Source organism: Balaenoptera ricei, chromosome 2, assembly GCF_028023285.1.
Source record: "Balaenoptera ricei isolate mBalRic1 chromosome 2, mBalRic1.hap2, whole genome shotgun sequence".
Lineage (NCBI taxonomy): Eukaryota > Metazoa > Chordata > Mammalia > Artiodactyla > Balaenopteridae > Balaenoptera > Balaenoptera ricei.
This window is the reverse complement of record NC_082640.1, coordinates 128267606-128285166: the sequence shown is the minus strand read 5'-3', so window position 1 is coordinate 128285166 and position 17561 is coordinate 128267606. Positions and strand designations below refer to the sequence as shown.

The 17561-nt window shown below is 35.5% G+C and overlaps 1 protein-coding gene across 2 annotated transcripts in view; it reads left to right on the top strand.

Moving 5' to 3' along the window:
- SEC23A (SEC23 homolog A, COPII coat complex component) overlaps nucleotides 1–17561 on the top strand; it is a 69558-nt gene that overhangs the window by 30592 nt on the left and 21405 nt on the right. For both annotated transcript variants that reach the window (XM_059915680.1, XM_059915679.1), the window contains 5 exons: nucleotides 1520–1643; nucleotides 6216–6296; nucleotides 7319–7408; nucleotides 9082–9188; nucleotides 12981–13134. In XM_059915680.1, the coding sequence (XP_059771663.1) occupies nucleotides 1520–1643; nucleotides 6216–6296; nucleotides 7319–7408; nucleotides 9082–9188; nucleotides 12981–13134 (556 nt within the window). The remainder of the gene's footprint in view (nucleotides 1–1519; nucleotides 1644–6215; nucleotides 6297–7318; nucleotides 7409–9081; nucleotides 9189–12980; nucleotides 13135–17561) is intronic.

The window sequence follows — 17561 nt, the reverse complement described above, 5'->3', positions numbered from 1 at the left end:
TCTATAATAGCATCAGAGATAACATAAATTAGGACTTTAGCAGTGTCAAAAATAAAATTTCCATTGATTAATTATACCACATCTGCTTTTTTCTTTTGCCTAATGTAATTTTTGATTGTTTTATTGTTGTTTTAAAAACTACTTAAAATATTTTAAAAATATGATGAGCAAATACATATAAATGTTGTACTCATGTTGTGTATGGGTATATGTATCTGCCTTTTAATTTAAACAGTAGAAAATTTTACATAGCTTCCCCTACTTTGCATCTTTTACTTATATCTTGGAAATGGGTTTATAGTAGTACAGTTGACCCTTGAACAATTTGAGGATTGGGGGAACTGACCCTTTGCATAGTGGAAAGTCTGAATATAATTTTTAGTTGGCCCTCTATATCTGTGGTTCCTCTATATTTGCAGTTCTACATCCTCAGATTCAACCATCAGTGAATAGTGTAGTTCTGTAATATTTACTACTGAAAAAAATCCACTCATAAGTGGACCCACGCAGTTCAAAACCTGTGGTTTTCAAGGGTCAACTGTATATTACTCCATTGTGTGGTTGTACCATATTTTATTCAGCTAGTCTAATAGATGGTCATCTGGATTGTTTCCAATCTTTTATTATTATAAATAGTACTTCAGTGAATAGACTTGTGCCTATATTTTGCTTTTTGGTTTTTGTTTGCCCGATTTTCTTTGGGATAGATTCCTAATAGTGGGGTGGCTGGATTACAGAGAAAATACATATGTAATTTTGTTAGATACTGTCAAGTGCCCTTGCATTGGGTTTGCACCATTTTCCATTCCCATAAGCAATTATGAGCATGCCCGTTTTTCCACAGCCTCATCAACAGAATATGTTGTCAGACTGATTTGCTGATTTATTAGGATGGAAATGGCATCTCAGAATAGTTTTTATTTGACAGTTAGTGTTTTTTAAAACTTAAAAAATTTATAAAGGTACATGGTTACTGAAAAAAATTTAACAGTACTTAAGTGCATAAAGTGAAAATGCTCCCAAAATATGCCTGTATTCTCATTCACTGGATATAACACTGTTAAGTTCACTGTGACACACAGAGACAATATATACATATACACACACTACACATGGAGATATTTATTTTTAAGAATGAGATTGAATGCTGTGAACTGTCAGATGTCTTCACCAGTAGGGAGAACTGGGTAACTGGGATGGGAGAGACACATATATTACTATGTACCCTTTTGTACTTTTTGAATTTTGTAATGTACAGATGTATTACCTATTTAAAAAAGAATTTTTAAAAATTACTGAGGACAGATACAAGTGTTAGGGGCACTCAGGTACCCTCAGAATTGAGATTATTTGTGGTGTGGGGGTATTTTCATATAATTGAGTTTTTAAAATTAATGTTAATATCACACATTTTGGGAAATATCTTTAAAATTTTGTTGGTAGTGTTGAAAAATAATTTACTTTTCTGGTTTTACACATGGACCCTTGTGTCACATTGTTTTTTGCTCTTTCCATGCAGAGGATACATGGTAATGGGTGACTCTTTCAACACTTCCTTATTCAAGCAAACTTTTCAAAGAGTTTTTACCAAAGATATGCATGGACAGTTTAAAATGGGCTTTGGTGGTACATTAGAAATAAAGGTAAGAACCAAAACTTGACATGTATGGTATGTTACCAAGAGAGAAATTTGTAGGCTTGATCATAATTTTAAAACATCATCAATCAAATTCAAGATATGCTTTAAAAATAGTGGTTATTTTATATTGAAACCTGGAGTTAGAGATTTGTTCACCAGAAAAATGTTCATCGTTAAATGTACAATGAAATTTTACTTGAGCATCCCTAAATAATTGTTAAAACAAGAGGAAATTATATAAGTAAAATTTCCTTTAACTCTATTTTTTGTTTATATAGGGTTTAACTTTTTTTAGGCATACCTCATTTTATTGTGCTTCGCAGATACTGCATTTTTTTACAAATTGAAGGTTTGTGGCAACCCTGTGTGGAGCAAGTCTGCTGGCACCATTTTCCAACAGCATTTGCTCACTCCATGTCTCTGTGTCACATTTTGGTAATTCTCACAATATTTCAAACTTTTTCATTATTATTATATTTGTTATGGTGATCTGTGATCCGTGATCTTTGATGTTACTATTGTAATTGTTTTGGGGCACCATGAACTGTGCCCATTTAAGACAGTGAACTTAATCAGTAAATGTTTGTGTTCTGATTGCTCCAGCTGCTGGCCGTTCCCCTTGTCTCGCTCCCTTTTCTCAGGCCTCTCTATTCCCTGAGACACAGCAATATTGAAATTAGGCCAGTTAATAGCCCTACAATGGTCTCTAAGTGTTCAAGTGAAAGGAAGAGTCCCACATCTCTCACTTTAAATCAAAAGCTTTGTGAGGAAGACATGTCAAAAGCCAAGACAGGCCAAAGCTAAGTCTCTTGGTTCCAAACAGTTGGTCAAGTTGTGAATGCAAAGGAGGAGATCTTAAAAGAAATTAAAAGTGCTACTCCAGTGAACACACAAAGGATAAGAAAGCAAAACAGCCTGACTGCTGATATGGGGAAAGTTTTAGTGGTCTGGATAGAGGACCAAACCTGCTACAATGTTCCCTTAAGCCAAAGCCTAATCCAGAGCAAGGCCTCTCCTCCCTTCAATTCTAGGAAGGCTGAGAGAGGTGAGGAAGCTGCAGAAGAAAGTTTGAAGCTAGCAGAGTTGGTTCATGTGGTTTAAGGAGAGAAGCCGCCTCCGTAACATAAAAGTGCAAGGGGAAGCATCGAGAGCTGATGTAGAAGCTGCAGCAAGTTATCCAGAAGATCTAGCTAAGATAATGAATGAAGGTGGTGGCTACATAAAACAACAGATTTTCAGTGTAGATGAAACAACCTTCTACTGGAAGAAGATACCATTGAGAACTTTCATAGCTAGAGAGAAGTCAGTGGCGGGCTTCAAAGGACAGGCTGACTCTCTTGTTAGGGGGCTAATGCAGTCGGTGAGTTTAAGTTGACCTAATACTCATTTACCATTTCTCGAGATCCTTGGGCCCTTAAGAATCTACTCTGCCTATGCTCTATAAATGGAACAACATAGCCTGGATGACAGCATATCTGTTTACCACATGGTTTACTGAATATTTTAAACCCACTGTTGAGACCTACCACTCAGGAAAAAAAGATTCTTTTCTAAATATTACTGCTCATTGACAATGCACCTGGTCACCTAAGAGCTCTGCTGGAGATGGACAATGAGATTCAAGTTGTTTCCATGCCTGCTAACACAACATCCATTATGCAGTCCATGGATCAAGGAGTAATTTCAACTTTCAAGTCTTATTTTTTAAGAAATACATTTCATAAGGCTATAGCTACCATAGACAGTGATTCCTCTGATGAATCTTGACAAAGTAGATTGAAAACCTTCTGGAAAGAATTCACCATTCAGATGCCATTAAGAACATTTGTGATTTGTGGGAAGAGGTCAAAATATCAGTCTTAACAAGAGCTTGAAAGAAGTTGATTCCAGCCCTCATGGATGAATGTGAGGGGTTCAAGACTTCAGTGGAAGAAGTAACTGCAGATGTAGTGGAAACAGCTAGAGAACTAGAATTGGAAGTAGAGCCTGAAGATGTGATTGAATTGCTGCAATCTCATGATAAAACTTGAATGGAGAGGAGTTGCTTCTTATGGATGAGCAAAGAAAGTGGTTTCTTGAAATGGAATCTACTGATGAAGATGCTGTACAGATTGTTGAAATGACAACAAAGGATTTAAAATATTACATAAACTTAGTTGATAAAGCAGTGACAGGGTTTGAGAGGACTAACTCCAATTTTGAAAGAAGTTCAACTGTGGGTAAAATGCTATCAAACGGCATTGCATGCTGCAGAGAAACTGTGAAAGGAAGAGTCATTCGATGCAGCAAACTTCATTGTTGTCTTATTTTAAGAAATTGCCACATATATCTAGACAAAACTCTAATTCAAAAAGATACATGCATCCCTGTGTTCATAGCAGCACTCTTCATGATAGCCAAGACATGGAAACAACCCAAATATCCATCGACAGATGAATGGATAAAGAAGATGTGGTACATACACACAATGGAATACTACTCAGCCATAAGAAAGAAAGAAAGAATGCCCTTTGCAGCAACATGGATGCAACTAGAGATTATCATACTAAGTGAAGTAAGTAAGAAAGAGAAAGACAAATACCATATGATCTCACTTATATGTGGAATCTAAAATGTGACACAAAGGAACCTATCTACAAAACAGAAACAGACTCACTGACATAGAGAACAGACTTGTGGTTGCCAAGGGGCAGGGGGCTGGGGGAGGAATGGAGTGGGAAGTCGGGGTTAGCAGATGTAAGCTATTATATATGGAATGGGTAAACAACAAGGTCCTACTGTATAGCACAGAGAGCTGTATTCAATATCCTATGATAAACCATAATGGAAAAGAATATATGAAAAAGAATGTGTATATTTGTGTAACTGAATCACTTTGCTGTACAGAAGAAATTAACACAACATTGTAAATCAACTATACTTCAAAAAAAAGAAACAGAAAAAAGAAATTGCCACAGTCACCCCAACCTTCAGCAACCACCATCACCCTGATCAGTCAGCAGCCATCAACATCGAGGCAAGACCCTCCACCAGCAAAAAGATTATGACTCACTGAAGGCTCAGATGATAGTTAGCATTTCTTAGCAATATTTTAAAATTAAGCTATGTATATTGTTTTTTAAGACATAATGCTATTGCACACTTAATAGGCTACAGTGTAGTATAAACATAACTTTATGTAACAAAGTTATATAACATAACTTTGTGGGAAATAAAAAAATTGGTTTGATTCTCTTTATTCTCAATATTTGCTTTATTTTGGTGGTCTGGAACCCAAACCACAGTATCTCCAAGGTATGCCTGTATGTTTTTTTTAGTGCTAAATTTGCTTATGTTAGTGCTAGATTCTTTAATTGCAGGAGTTGGTATCTAACTTAAGAGAAACATTTTCTGTTCTATTTGGATAATCAGTAATTGTTTTTGGTAAGTTGTTGACATTCAATTCTATCATTCATTTCAAATTTGGGATTCAAGAAACCCAAAGACTTAGTGTTATTTATAAATGTCTTACAAGCACATTGATTTTGAATTATTAAATATTTCTTGTTAATCTTCTTATTTCATTGAATGCTTGCTATATGTCCAGCATTAAGCTAGGAAATTATAGAGATCTCAGGGAATATCTAAGGCACAGGTATTCTTATAAAGAACTTATTCTTGATAGAAAGACAAGATTAACACATGTGATTGAATGAAACAATAGTAGATTATAAAAGAGCTGTAAAGGTTTAGGGAAGAAAAATGAATGTATGCAGGATACAATTTATCCTAGATGGTTTTACAGTGACTTAGAGTGGTTTTTGAAACATGGCAGAGTTTAACTTGGCTGAGGAGAATGATTTTAGTTGGGAGCCCAGTGTGAATAGAGGCACAGAGGTGAGAATCAGCATGGTATGTTTGGGAAAACTGCCCAGTGAGAGTGGATGGTTTGTATTGGAATGTAAGTGAAATAGTTTTAATTGTGTGGTTTGGTTGTAGTTTGGAGATGCATGTGTAGGCAGAAGAAGCCCTTATAGGTTAATGAAGAACAGTGTTTGGGGTAAAATTTGTCTTGATAGTGGTATTCAGGATTCGTCAGGAAAAAGAATCTCATGTAAGAAAACTTGAGTTGGGCTTCCAAATTTTTAGATAGAAGATAACATTAGCTTAAATGTTGGGGTTAGTGGAGATTGGAAAGAAACCAGTCTTGGTGAGAGATTTTCAATGGGAGTTAAAATAGAAGATGGTACACCAAAGTGTACTAGAGTCATTCCTTGGTATCTGTAGGGGACTGGTTCCAGGACACCTCCCCCACACCACCACTACAGATGCTCAAGTCCTCTATAAAATGGTGTAATATTCTTATGTAACCTACACACATCCTCCCACATACTTTAAATCATCTCTAGATTACTTATAATACCTAATAAAATGTAAATGCTATGTAAATAGTTGCCTGTGCACAGCAAATTCTAGTTTTGCTTTTTGGAACTTTCTGAAAAACTTTTTTTCAAGTATTTTCAATCCGAGGTTGGTCAAACCTGCAGCTGTGGAACCCACTGATATGGAGGGCTGACAGTATATTCTTATTTTGCAGACCTCAAGGGAAATAAAGATTTCAGGAGCTATTGGACCCTGTGTGTCTCTCAATTCTAAAGGACCCTGTGTGTCTGAAAATGTAAGTCATCTTTATTCTAAAAAGAAAATACAGTTAATTCTCAGGGCAGATCCAAGAGAGACCTGGGGTGGCAGTCTATAGCATTCCTTTCAAAACTATTGTGTGGGCTGTTTTTCAGTAGAATGTGGCTCAGCTTCCATTGGTATACCTCTATTTGTTGTTGTTCTTTCCACATACCCCTTTTCCCATCCACCCCTAAATTAAAACTTTTGTACTGTCACCAGTCTTCTATTTTTTATGCCTAAGTTATTCCTTGCCCAGCGTGCCTGAAAAAACAACAACAACAACTATGATTTGGAAATTTGGAGACTCCTGAAAGTCAAAATTAATTCTGAAATTTTTTTCGTTAGTAGAATTTCCGTCAAAGTAGCCAGCAGATTTAAGCTTTTAAGCTTCAATTCCTTTCTTTTCTTTTATCACATCTAGTGGACATATAAGGCACTTTGAAATGGTAGAATCATGTAGCTGTGGAGAGGATGATGGGACAAATAACAAAGTGTGCAATCATCTTTACAATGACAGTTTAAAAATTAATTTTAAGCAGTTTGCATGGAAAAATTTATATCTAAGAAGTTTTCTTGGGAATTAGACTGCTTAAATTACACAGTTCTGATCCAGAGAACCTATATTCATATATGCATATGTTATATGTTAAATCACTATCTCTTTACACAGATTAAGTAGTTGGATAGATGGATAATGTTAGTTGTAATTACTTCATTAAATGGTGTATATTTTTAAAGTCTACAATATGAAGAACTTGTATCAATACTTTTGTAATTTACTTAGCAAGAATTTGAATTAATTATAATTTTATTTGTGTAAAAATTGCTTAAGTTTATTTCATGGTATATTTATATGATCTTAAAAAATTCTTAAACCTCTAACATTTATTGAATTTGTTAGAAACCTGAAATAGATTTTTTCTTACTGCCATTTTTTTCCACTTTTTCACCTTCATATATATATAGTAATAAACTATATTCTCTGGTTTTCAAATATACTATGTTTTATTTTTACAGGAGATAGGAACAGGTGGCACTTGTCAATGGAAGATATGTGGACTCAGTCCCACTACAACCTTAGCCATATATTTTGAAGTTGTCAATCAGGTATGACTTTTTATATTTGAATATTGAAATGTATATTTGAAAAAATACTTAATTTAGGCCATGAATATTTCCAGAGCTTATGACCCAAAGCTTATTCTGTTTTGGAGTTTTTGTTTGTCATTTTCTGTTTCTCAAGGCTACACTCCTTGGTGAGAGGACATACTATAATAGAGATGTCAGGGAAACCTGCAAATGCCCAACCTTGGGCAACCCAACTTTTTGTCTTAGTTTTCTTTTGTTTTTAACAAAAAATTGAAGCATAAATAAAATCTTAAATTCTGTTCTAGTTATGCATTTTTGTAATTAGGTATCTAGTTCCTCCTAGGTGTCTCAAGGTATAAAATGATATTTGAGTCCTCCTATGAGAAAGTTTAATATATCAAAACCTATAGAAAAAGATTGGAAGGTAATGATGCCAATATTTGGAAAGATTTTTTTTCTTCTGCTGCAGGAAAAAGTTATCATATTAAAGAATGATATAATGGATAAATTATTGACTTACATACCAATAGTTATTAGGCATAAAATGAACCACAAAGTATTAGTAATCAGCCTTCCTAAGACAGGTGCAGGAATTTGTTTTTTACAATTAAAATTTGTGAAAAAGATAGTGGCTCTTATTGACAAACAGTAACAACAACAACAAAGCAAGAATGTTGTCAAAGGGCATGAAGAAAGTTTCCCTATTGACCACCCCACTATTTCTTTCTGAGGATCATTATCATACATTACTATTGGTCTCTTCTCATAAATGGTTTTCTGTTAGTCATCTGTTCATCATGTGATTATCTTCCTGAAAGCTATGTTTTCATCTTATGTACCTAGGGGAGGAGAACTTAGCTCAATTTCTTTTTCTTTTTTTTAATTGAATTGTAGTTTATTTACAACGTTGTGTTAGTTTCAGGTGTACAGCAAAGTGATTCAGTTATACATGTATATTTTTCTATTCTTTTTTCAGATTCTTTTCCCTTATAGGTTATTATAAAATATTGAGTATAGTTCCCTGTGCTATACAGTAGGTCCTTGTTGGTTATCTGTTTTATATATAGTAGTGTGTGTATGTTAATCCCAAAGTCCTAATTTATCTCCTGCCCTTTCCCCTTTGGTAACCATAAGTTTGTTTTCTATGTCTGTGGGTCTATTTATGTTTTGTATATAAGTTCATTTGTATCATTGTTTTTTTAGATTCCACATATAAACCATATCATATGATATATGTCTTTCTCTGTCTGGCTTACTTCACTTAGTGTGATTATCTCTAGGTCCATCCATGTTGCTGCAGAAGACATTATTTCATTATTTTTAATGTTAGCTCAATGTCTTTTTATCCAGTTACTGTTAGGCAAAATTGCCTCACTTGTGCCTTTTCTTATCTGTTAATTTCTTTACACTTCTCCCTTCATTTTGTTTTTTCATGTTTCTCTGAATTATATATTACTTGAAATTGATTTCCTAGCTTGGCTCACTCCTCTTATCCTTCATAATTTTTCTCCTCTCCCAAATCCGTTTCTTTTTCACGTGGCAAGTCACCACTGTTTTGTATGCACTGGAAATAAGCATCCTTCTGATAGATTTTAGAATGAATTTTGTTAGTGCTAGGATATGCAGTCCATGACTATATGACAACAATGTAATAGATCTTGCTTAGATTCTACTCTTTTATATTTATACAGCATAATGCTCCAATTCCTCAAGGAGGACGTGGTGCAATCCAGTTTGTGACTCAGTATCAGCATTCAAGTGGGCAGAGACGTATCCGAGTGACCACCATTGCTAGGAAGTAAGTTGTATTTGTTAGAGATTTGATTTACATGTCAAAACTATTCTGGGTCGTGCTCCCAAACTGGCTTCCTATTTTGAGTGACGTTTTGGAATGAAGTTAGTCTGGAAAGGATTCTTAGATGAGGTGAGTCTAGAAGTGAACAGGCTTTTGGTCTTTTTCTGTTTGTTTTGGACTTGATTGTCTGGGTAGGAAAAGTGTTGGTCAGTATAAACTTAACCTGATTTAGGCGTAGCCTAGAAAATGGACACTGAAGGCTGCTTCGTAACTCTCATTTTATTGAACTGTATTTAAACTCTAGCTTCATTTCTGAAAACCATGAGACTATTTTGGTGAGTGACGGACATGGCCTAATGAGCAGAGTGTTGTGTTGGATGGTCTTATACTTAGCAGAGGGCAGTATGTAGAGAGATTTATTGTCCTGCTGTAACTTTGCTTTGACTTAAAATCCTAGATGAATCTTAAGGGAATACATTATTCCTTGGAAGAAAAAGTGCCCCCTGAGCTTTCCTTTAGATCTGTTCATTTGCAGATCATGAACTTGGAAGTATTGATTCTTGGCAAACATGTCAATTTATTTATGGCCCCTCAACACACACCCCCAACCCCATATGCACGTATAACTTAACTTGGAATTCAAAACATTTACTTAAGGAAACAACTGGACATACCAATTTGAGGGATATTTTATAAAGCCACTGGCTTAGACTCTTCAAAAATGTCTTAGAAGGCAAAGAAAGTGTTAGTGACCAGTTCAGATTAAAGGAGCCTAAAGAGAATTACATCTAAAGCCAATATGTGATCCTGGGTAAAATCCTGTCAGGAAAATTTTTGCTATAGAGGACCTTGTTGAGACAATTGGGGAAATTTGAATATGGTCTACATATAGGATAATAGTATTTTATTAGTATTTAATTTCATTAATTTAGTAATTAATTGGGGCTATATAAGAGAATTTTTTTGTTCTTAGGATACACACTGAAGAATTTAGGGGAAAGGGTGATGTATCTGTAACTTACTCTCAAAAAGTTTGGCAAAAGAAAAAGTGTGTGTGTATGAAGGAAAAGAGAATGATAAAGCAGAATGTTACAGTGCTAACAACTGATAAATCTAGGTGATGGATATATAGGAGATTATTCTACTTATAGCTTTATGTTTGAAATATTCTTAAAATGAAAAGTTCTAAAAGGAGTTAGGTTAATCATTCAAGAGAAAGGGATCTTTTGTCATGAGAAATTTTTCATAGGTTTATATATTTTCAGTTTTTTACACAGAATTTATGAGGCTATTTGTAGAGAGATAGTATGTGTGTTATGGTGCCATTTATATCATTGTGTCTCACCAAAGCACCCACTCTTTCAAATTAACTTATCCTGACCATTTTCAATAATCAAGGCTTATTTTTTTCTTTATTTATTAGAAATATAACTTTAGGGGCCTAGGCAAGCACATTTGTTAAGTGAATAAGCCATATGAAAATAAAGGACTCAAGTTCCTGAGATACAGTCAAGTTATCCTGTATTTATAGAGAAAATAACTTTGATCTGGAAAGTTTGGTTTGAAACTAGTTGTAAGAATCACAGTGAAGGGGTACTGAAAATACAAAAGACAGATTTTACAATGTGAACAAACCCTTTAAACTTTAAGAGCAAAATTTTAAATTTATGGCTAAAGAACTTTTAAGTAGTAAATTTGTATATGCTTACTTGCTAATTTATTTTCACTACTGAACCATTATATTGATATTTTCAGAAGAAAAATGTCACCTTTATGTTTCAGTTTGAAGCAAGTGAATATCATGGTCATACAAGTTGGGAAAATACCGATTTAAAACAATTTGGTTTTTGGGAATTCCCTGGTGGTCCAGTGGTTAGGCCTCGGCACTTTCACTGCCATGGGCCCGGGTTCAATCCCTGGTTGGGGGACTAAGATCCCACAAGCCGTGCGGCGTGGCCAAAACAAACAAACAAAACCCAGCTTTGTTTTTAGCTCTATGATATTTTTTAATTAAAAAATTAAAAAATAGGGACTTCCCTGGTGGTCCAGTGGTAAAGAATCTGCCTTCCAATGCAGGGGACGCAGGTTCGATCCCTGGTTAGGGAACTAAGGTCCCACATGCCGCTGGGCAACTAAGCCCGCATGCCACAACTACTGAGCTCGTGCGCCTCAACTAGAGGGTCCGTGTGCTGCAAACTACAGAGCCCACGCACTCTGAAGCCTGCACGCCACAACTAGAGAGAGAAAACCCGCACGCCACAACTACAGAGAAGCCCATGCACCGCAATGAACAGCCTGTGCGCGGCAACGAAAGATGCCGCATGCCTCAACGAAGATCCCGTGTGCCACACCTAAGACCCGATGCAGCCAAAAAAATTTTAAAAAATAAAAAAATAACTAAACTAAGCTATTAGTATAATCACTAAGTGTTCAGATTGCACTAAAAATAACTTTTGAAATTACCAGCTCTGGGGACTTCCCTGGTGGTCCAGTGGTTAAGAATCTGCCTTCCAATGCAGAGGATGCGAGTTCGACCCCTGGTCGGGGAACCAAGATCCCACATGCTGTGGGGCAACTAAGCCCATGCACCGCGACTACTGAGCTCGCACGCCTCAACTAGAGAGCCCGCGTGTGCAAACTACAGAGCCTATGTGCTCTGGAGCCCGTGTGCCACAACTAGAGAAGCCTGCGTGCCACAACGCAGACCCAGTGCAGCCAAATATGTATATATATATATATTGTGCTTTGCATGGTGTATCTTTTTAAAAATTAATTACCAGCTCTTATTCCTTTATTTATTCTCATTCTTTTCTGCCTCTTGGTATTTCGTTAGACTGAGATAATTCGTGGGTATCAGTCATCTGGAAAATATTTTAAAATTTTTTGTCTATTTGAAAAAAATTAAAAATAGAGGAAGAAAGGAGAAGAATTTTGAACGTTGCTGCTGGGATTTTCTTGGAATCACGTCTTATATCTTTGAGTCATGTAAAAGGGGTTCAGCTTTTCACGAAGTCTGTACTATTGCCAGAATTGCTTAAAGTGAGGTACTTTAGAACTAAGATCAGCTGAAGTATTACAAAACTCTGTGAAATGTTAAACATACAAAAGTTATTGCTGGGTCTACCCAGGATCAGTTTGGATTAGATTTATAGAACATGTGAATTTAATAAATTACTGCTATTTTGTATGTAATTACAAATTTATCCCTTAGACTAAAATTTTTACTTATTAATTTTTGATTGGTTTTAGTGTGTTAATGTGGAGAGAAAAGAATAGATAATAATTTTAATTATGTAACTTTTATCACTAATAATTGAATTAAAGACCAATGAGAAAATATTCTGATACTTTATTCATTTTCCAGTTTAGTAAATGACAATTACTTAGTCTGGGAGAAAACTTTATTTTTCTATTTCCATATTTTTGCTTTTATAAAATTGAAGAAGTGAATTTTTAAAGTCTGATATGCCAACTTGTGTATCTATGTGCATATGCACACACATTTTTACATGTAAAAATCTTAATGTTTAAGGAATATGTTTGGAAATCGACCTTTACAGTTATTTTAGAGAATTTTATTAGGTTTGGATATATTTTTCTGAAAAACAGTGAGTACTATATTGAAACTACTACTAGTGATTTTTTTAAAGCTAATTTTTCTAGGTAATATTGGAATTTTGAAATATTGAAGTAATTTTCTGTATCTTTTAAATTTAAATCTGTGTGACAGCCAACTATGATATCATGAATATAATAATTTAGCAGCACTTCTTGCTTTCTTCTTCTTGTCTTTAGCTGGGCAGATGCTCAAACTCAAATCCAAAACATTGCTGCATCTTTTGACCAGGAGGCAGCTGCCATTCTTATGGCTCGGCTGGCAATATATAGAGCAGAAACAGAAGAAGGTCCAGATGTGCTTAGATGGCTAGACAGACAGCTCATTCGACTGGTAAGAAGTAAACATCATACTTTTCTAAATCCGTATGCATTTATTTGTAGTCAATTATTTTCTGATAATCTCTTTCAAGGTACTTGACAGTGTAACTGAAAGTCCGTATGAGGGACTCCTAATAAAGTTGCTGAGAAAGGCATAGTAATGAAGAGCAGAGTTAATTTATCTCTTCCAATAAATGAAAATGCCTTTTTTCCTTAAAATAAAAGAGTGACAATTATGTAACCTATTATTGGTATTATTTTGGGGGGCTGATATGAAATTAATTCCCAATTTAATCCTAAATTACTATATCTGTTTTTACTGCTTTTTTGCATATTTTCCTTCATTGCTGTGGTTTAAATTTTCTATTTTCATTTTAATGGAAATTTTAAGAGAAATTAGGATATAAAAATTATATACATTAACATATAAAAATATAGGCAAGTCTGTTTTATCTGGATCTAGATTACCAAAGTGTATGTTAGTGAAGTTATTGATAATGATGATTTACTTGAGCTTTTAACATGTCAGGAGCCCATTACTTTCATTATGACCTAGAATACTTAGTTCTGTTCTTTTTTTTTTTTTTTTTTTTTTAATATTTATTTATTTATTTATTTATTTGGTTGCACCAGGTCTTAGTTGCGGCACACGGGCTTCTTAGTTGTGGCATGCGAACTCTTAGTTGTGGCATGCATGTGGGATCTCATTCCCTGACCAGGGATTGAACCCAGGCCCCCCGCATTGGGAGCTCAGAGTCTTATGCACTGTGCCACCAGGGAAGTCCCAAGTTCTGTTCTTAATGCTTCATTTTCACTCAGCAAATTCTGGCCTATAATTTCCTTGAAAGTACTTCTTCAGTTCACCCTTCAGCTCAAACAGCCTGTTGAGAACTCTCTCTGCTAAGCTATCAAATTTCTGTTTGTAGCAGGAGGTTTTTGTGCCCTTTGTCTAGATTTTCACACAGTTTTTAAAACATTATCGAGGGAACTAGTCTTTGTTTAATAAAGTTAGCCATTTTTGTAGCATCATCCAGAGCTTTTATTCTTTAATTTCTGAGGGTGTTTTTACACTAGCACCTCTTTGTGAATAAATCAGTCTTATGACGACATCAGCCTGTCTTTTTTTAACAATAGGCATAAAACCTCTCTTGGAGTCAACCACTGATTGGACACCGTCAGTACAAATGTCAACATAGTTCCTCCAAGGTGGACTTTTGTTTCCATATAAGAAGATCAAAACATTAAATATACTTTGACCTTTGCTTGTTTAGGGCAGCAGAAAAGTTCTCTTGAATTTCACTATTATTTAGCAACTTGACGTGACATTGGTGAAATCCGTTGACTCATCAACCTGAATAGAGAAGCTGTTATTTTTCAGCTAATTACACAAAACTCTTCAGCATCATGTAACATGTCACGAATGCATTCACTTGTTATATTGTTTTAAGATGGAACCTTTTCAATTTCTCAGATTTCATCTTGTCCTAGCATTTTACTTACTGTAATTTTACATGTCATTGTTAGTGCTTATCAACTATATGACTTTTCCTTTTCTAGATAATAAATTTTGCTCTGAAGTATCTTGCTTCCTGAGCCTTATCACTGATTGTGACTTTATTTTAACGAACACTTTGTTTTGAGAGTCTAAAAGCTGTTTGAAGTAATCAACACCTTTATTTGTCAAATGGTTATGATTTGTAGTAAAGTACTTTTTCCATTTTGCTGGAGCTATGACTACATTTGTAGGTTATGACATGACACAAAATTGGATAGTACAACTTGGCTTATCAACCCCACGTAAAACCCATTGATAAGTAGCTTTCAGTGTGAAGATGGACTTTTTCTGTGTTCTGTTGTATGGGTTTAGGGAAATGACTCAGAAGATTGTAATTCAGAATTCTCTGTAGGCTTCTGTCTAGAATCTTTCTCTTCTCACACCTCAGCTTCAAAAATCGCCATATTGTTTGACATGCCTGTAAAACACAAATGCTAATAAAATAGACTGGTCTTGTAAATAACTAAATGAGACAGTTGCAAAAAGTACAAAATGATAAAAATCTCACAATATGATTCAATTCTAAGCTACATATCTTGCAGTTTGTGCCATTTACAACAGCAGCAAGTTGAGGGTAGAGGACAGGTGAGTCATGACATAATGAAAATTATACTCTGATCGTCTGTCACAGCAGTATGGCTTGTCTGTTCCCATGAGTCAGTTGGCAACTGTGTGTAAGAGGGGATTGGTGGAGGTAGTTTCGGAGGGAAAGGCTGACATCATCAGACTATTGCCATGCTTTCTTTGCAAAACAGCTTTCATCAATTATCCATGACCCCCCCTTGTCCTGTGTCAAAAACTGAGAATGGAGTTATCCAAATGAATATAGTCCTACTGCCACGTGAGACTAAAAGGTCTGCAGTGAAACTGCTAACAGGATAACTTGGAAACTGCATCACTGTGGCTGGCATCATATGGTGTGCAAAGTTCAAAAAATAATATTTAAAAAATCACAGTTTCTTATAGAAACCCTAGTGACTAATATATGGCAAAAGTGGTGGGATTATGGTTTTTACATTCTTTTCTTTAATTGGTTGAATCAAATTAGTGTACAATTGAAGTTTCAGGTGATGACAGATGAACCTTAGTTATAGAAGCTATTCTAAGTAGCTAACATAGTGTAGCCTCATTTTTAAATTTTTTAAAATTTTATTTATTTTTGGCTGTGTTGGATCTTCGTTGCTGTGCGTGGGCTTTCTCTAGTTGCGGAGAGCGGGGGCTACTCTTCGTTGCGGGGCGCGAGCTTCTCATTGCAGTGGCTTCTCTCATTGAGGAGCATGGGCTCTAGAGTGCGTGGGCTTCAGTAGTTACGGCTCGTGGGCTCAGTAGTTGTGGCTCAAGGACTCTAAAGTGCAGGCTCAGTAGTTGTGGTGCACAGGCTTAGTTGCTCCGCGACATGTGGGAACTTCCCGGACCAGAGATCGAACCCATGTCCCCTGCGTTGGCAGGCGGATTCCTATCCACTGCGCCACCAGGGAAGTCCCTAGCCTCATTTTTTGTACTGATTCCCTATTGCTGAATTTTCAGCTATAACAATGATAGCAACACAAACAGAGAAAGGATTAATACCTCTTAGGTACTACACTTTTCTAATTTTTTTCCTAATGAAAAAACCTGTGAAATTATGCTAAGAAACTTCTTTGCCTCAATTTGGTATAGTGAGTATAATTTTTTTCTTGATGACTAAGAGTCATTTTAATTAAAAATAAGCTAGTGGGAACCTGCTGTATAGCGCAGGGAGCTCAGCTCAGTGCTCTGTGGTGACCCAGATGGGTGGGATGGTGGCAGGGTAGGAGGGAGATCTAAGAGGGAGGGGATATATGTATACATATAGCTGATTCAATTTGTTGTACAGCAGAAACTAACACAACATTGTAAAGCCACTATACCCCAATTAAAATAGATAAAATAGAAGAAAAAAAACAGAAATAAACATCTTTTAAAAAACTATTTTGTAGCTAATGAGCATCATATGGCCAGATTGGTGCTGGTACCACATTTGCTTCTGACAGCTTTAATATAAGCTTTCATTCTCCTTTGTCAGAATCACTTAAGGTATCGGTATCAACACATGATATGCTGCTTCCATTCTCATACTCTTGTTTGGGTCCATCTTGTGTCTGCCTTCATGGATCTGTTCCCTACCTTTTTGGCTCCTGACCTTTTCTACTGAATGACATCTTCGTATAACTTAAAATTACTATTTGATTTTTTTCATCTTTGACCTTTGGTTTACCCACTAACTACTCCCTTCAGCTGTGCTACTAGCTACGATGGATAAACAGTTCATCTCTCAGGAAATCATTTCTCAGGAAATTTCATTCCCAGGAAATCTCTCTTGTTTAAGACTCTGGGGCTTTCCTTGCAAATTTTATCACAGCTAGGTTTTCTTCTTGCTATACCAGTGGAACCAGGCACTTCAGTTGTGCTGTTTTTAAGGAGGACCACTTTTGTCATTACCATTTTCTTATAGAGGTTATGCTTTGACCCTTTGGGCCCATTTATGTGGGTGGCTTTATGCATAACTAATTGCTGAATTGAAGACATGACTAAACTTCTTGCAAGTGTTGTTATTTTCCTCAAGAAAATTGTATTACTGATGCTTTATCTGCCCAATCTTATTACTTCTAAATAACTCGAACAGTGGATCTTTGATATACCTCCTTTATGCTTCAATCTTTTTTCTTATTTGTATTAGTGTTTTGGTTGGGTTGTAAATAAGGACTACTCCTCATGATTCCAGTAATTAATGCTGGGGCATTTGATAAGTGTTCAAAAAAATTTTGAGAAGTAACCCCAAAATTAGAAATTTATATATGTGTATATTATACAAAATTTATATTGTTATCTTTGGTAGAGTATAGATTATGTTTATCAAAAAATAG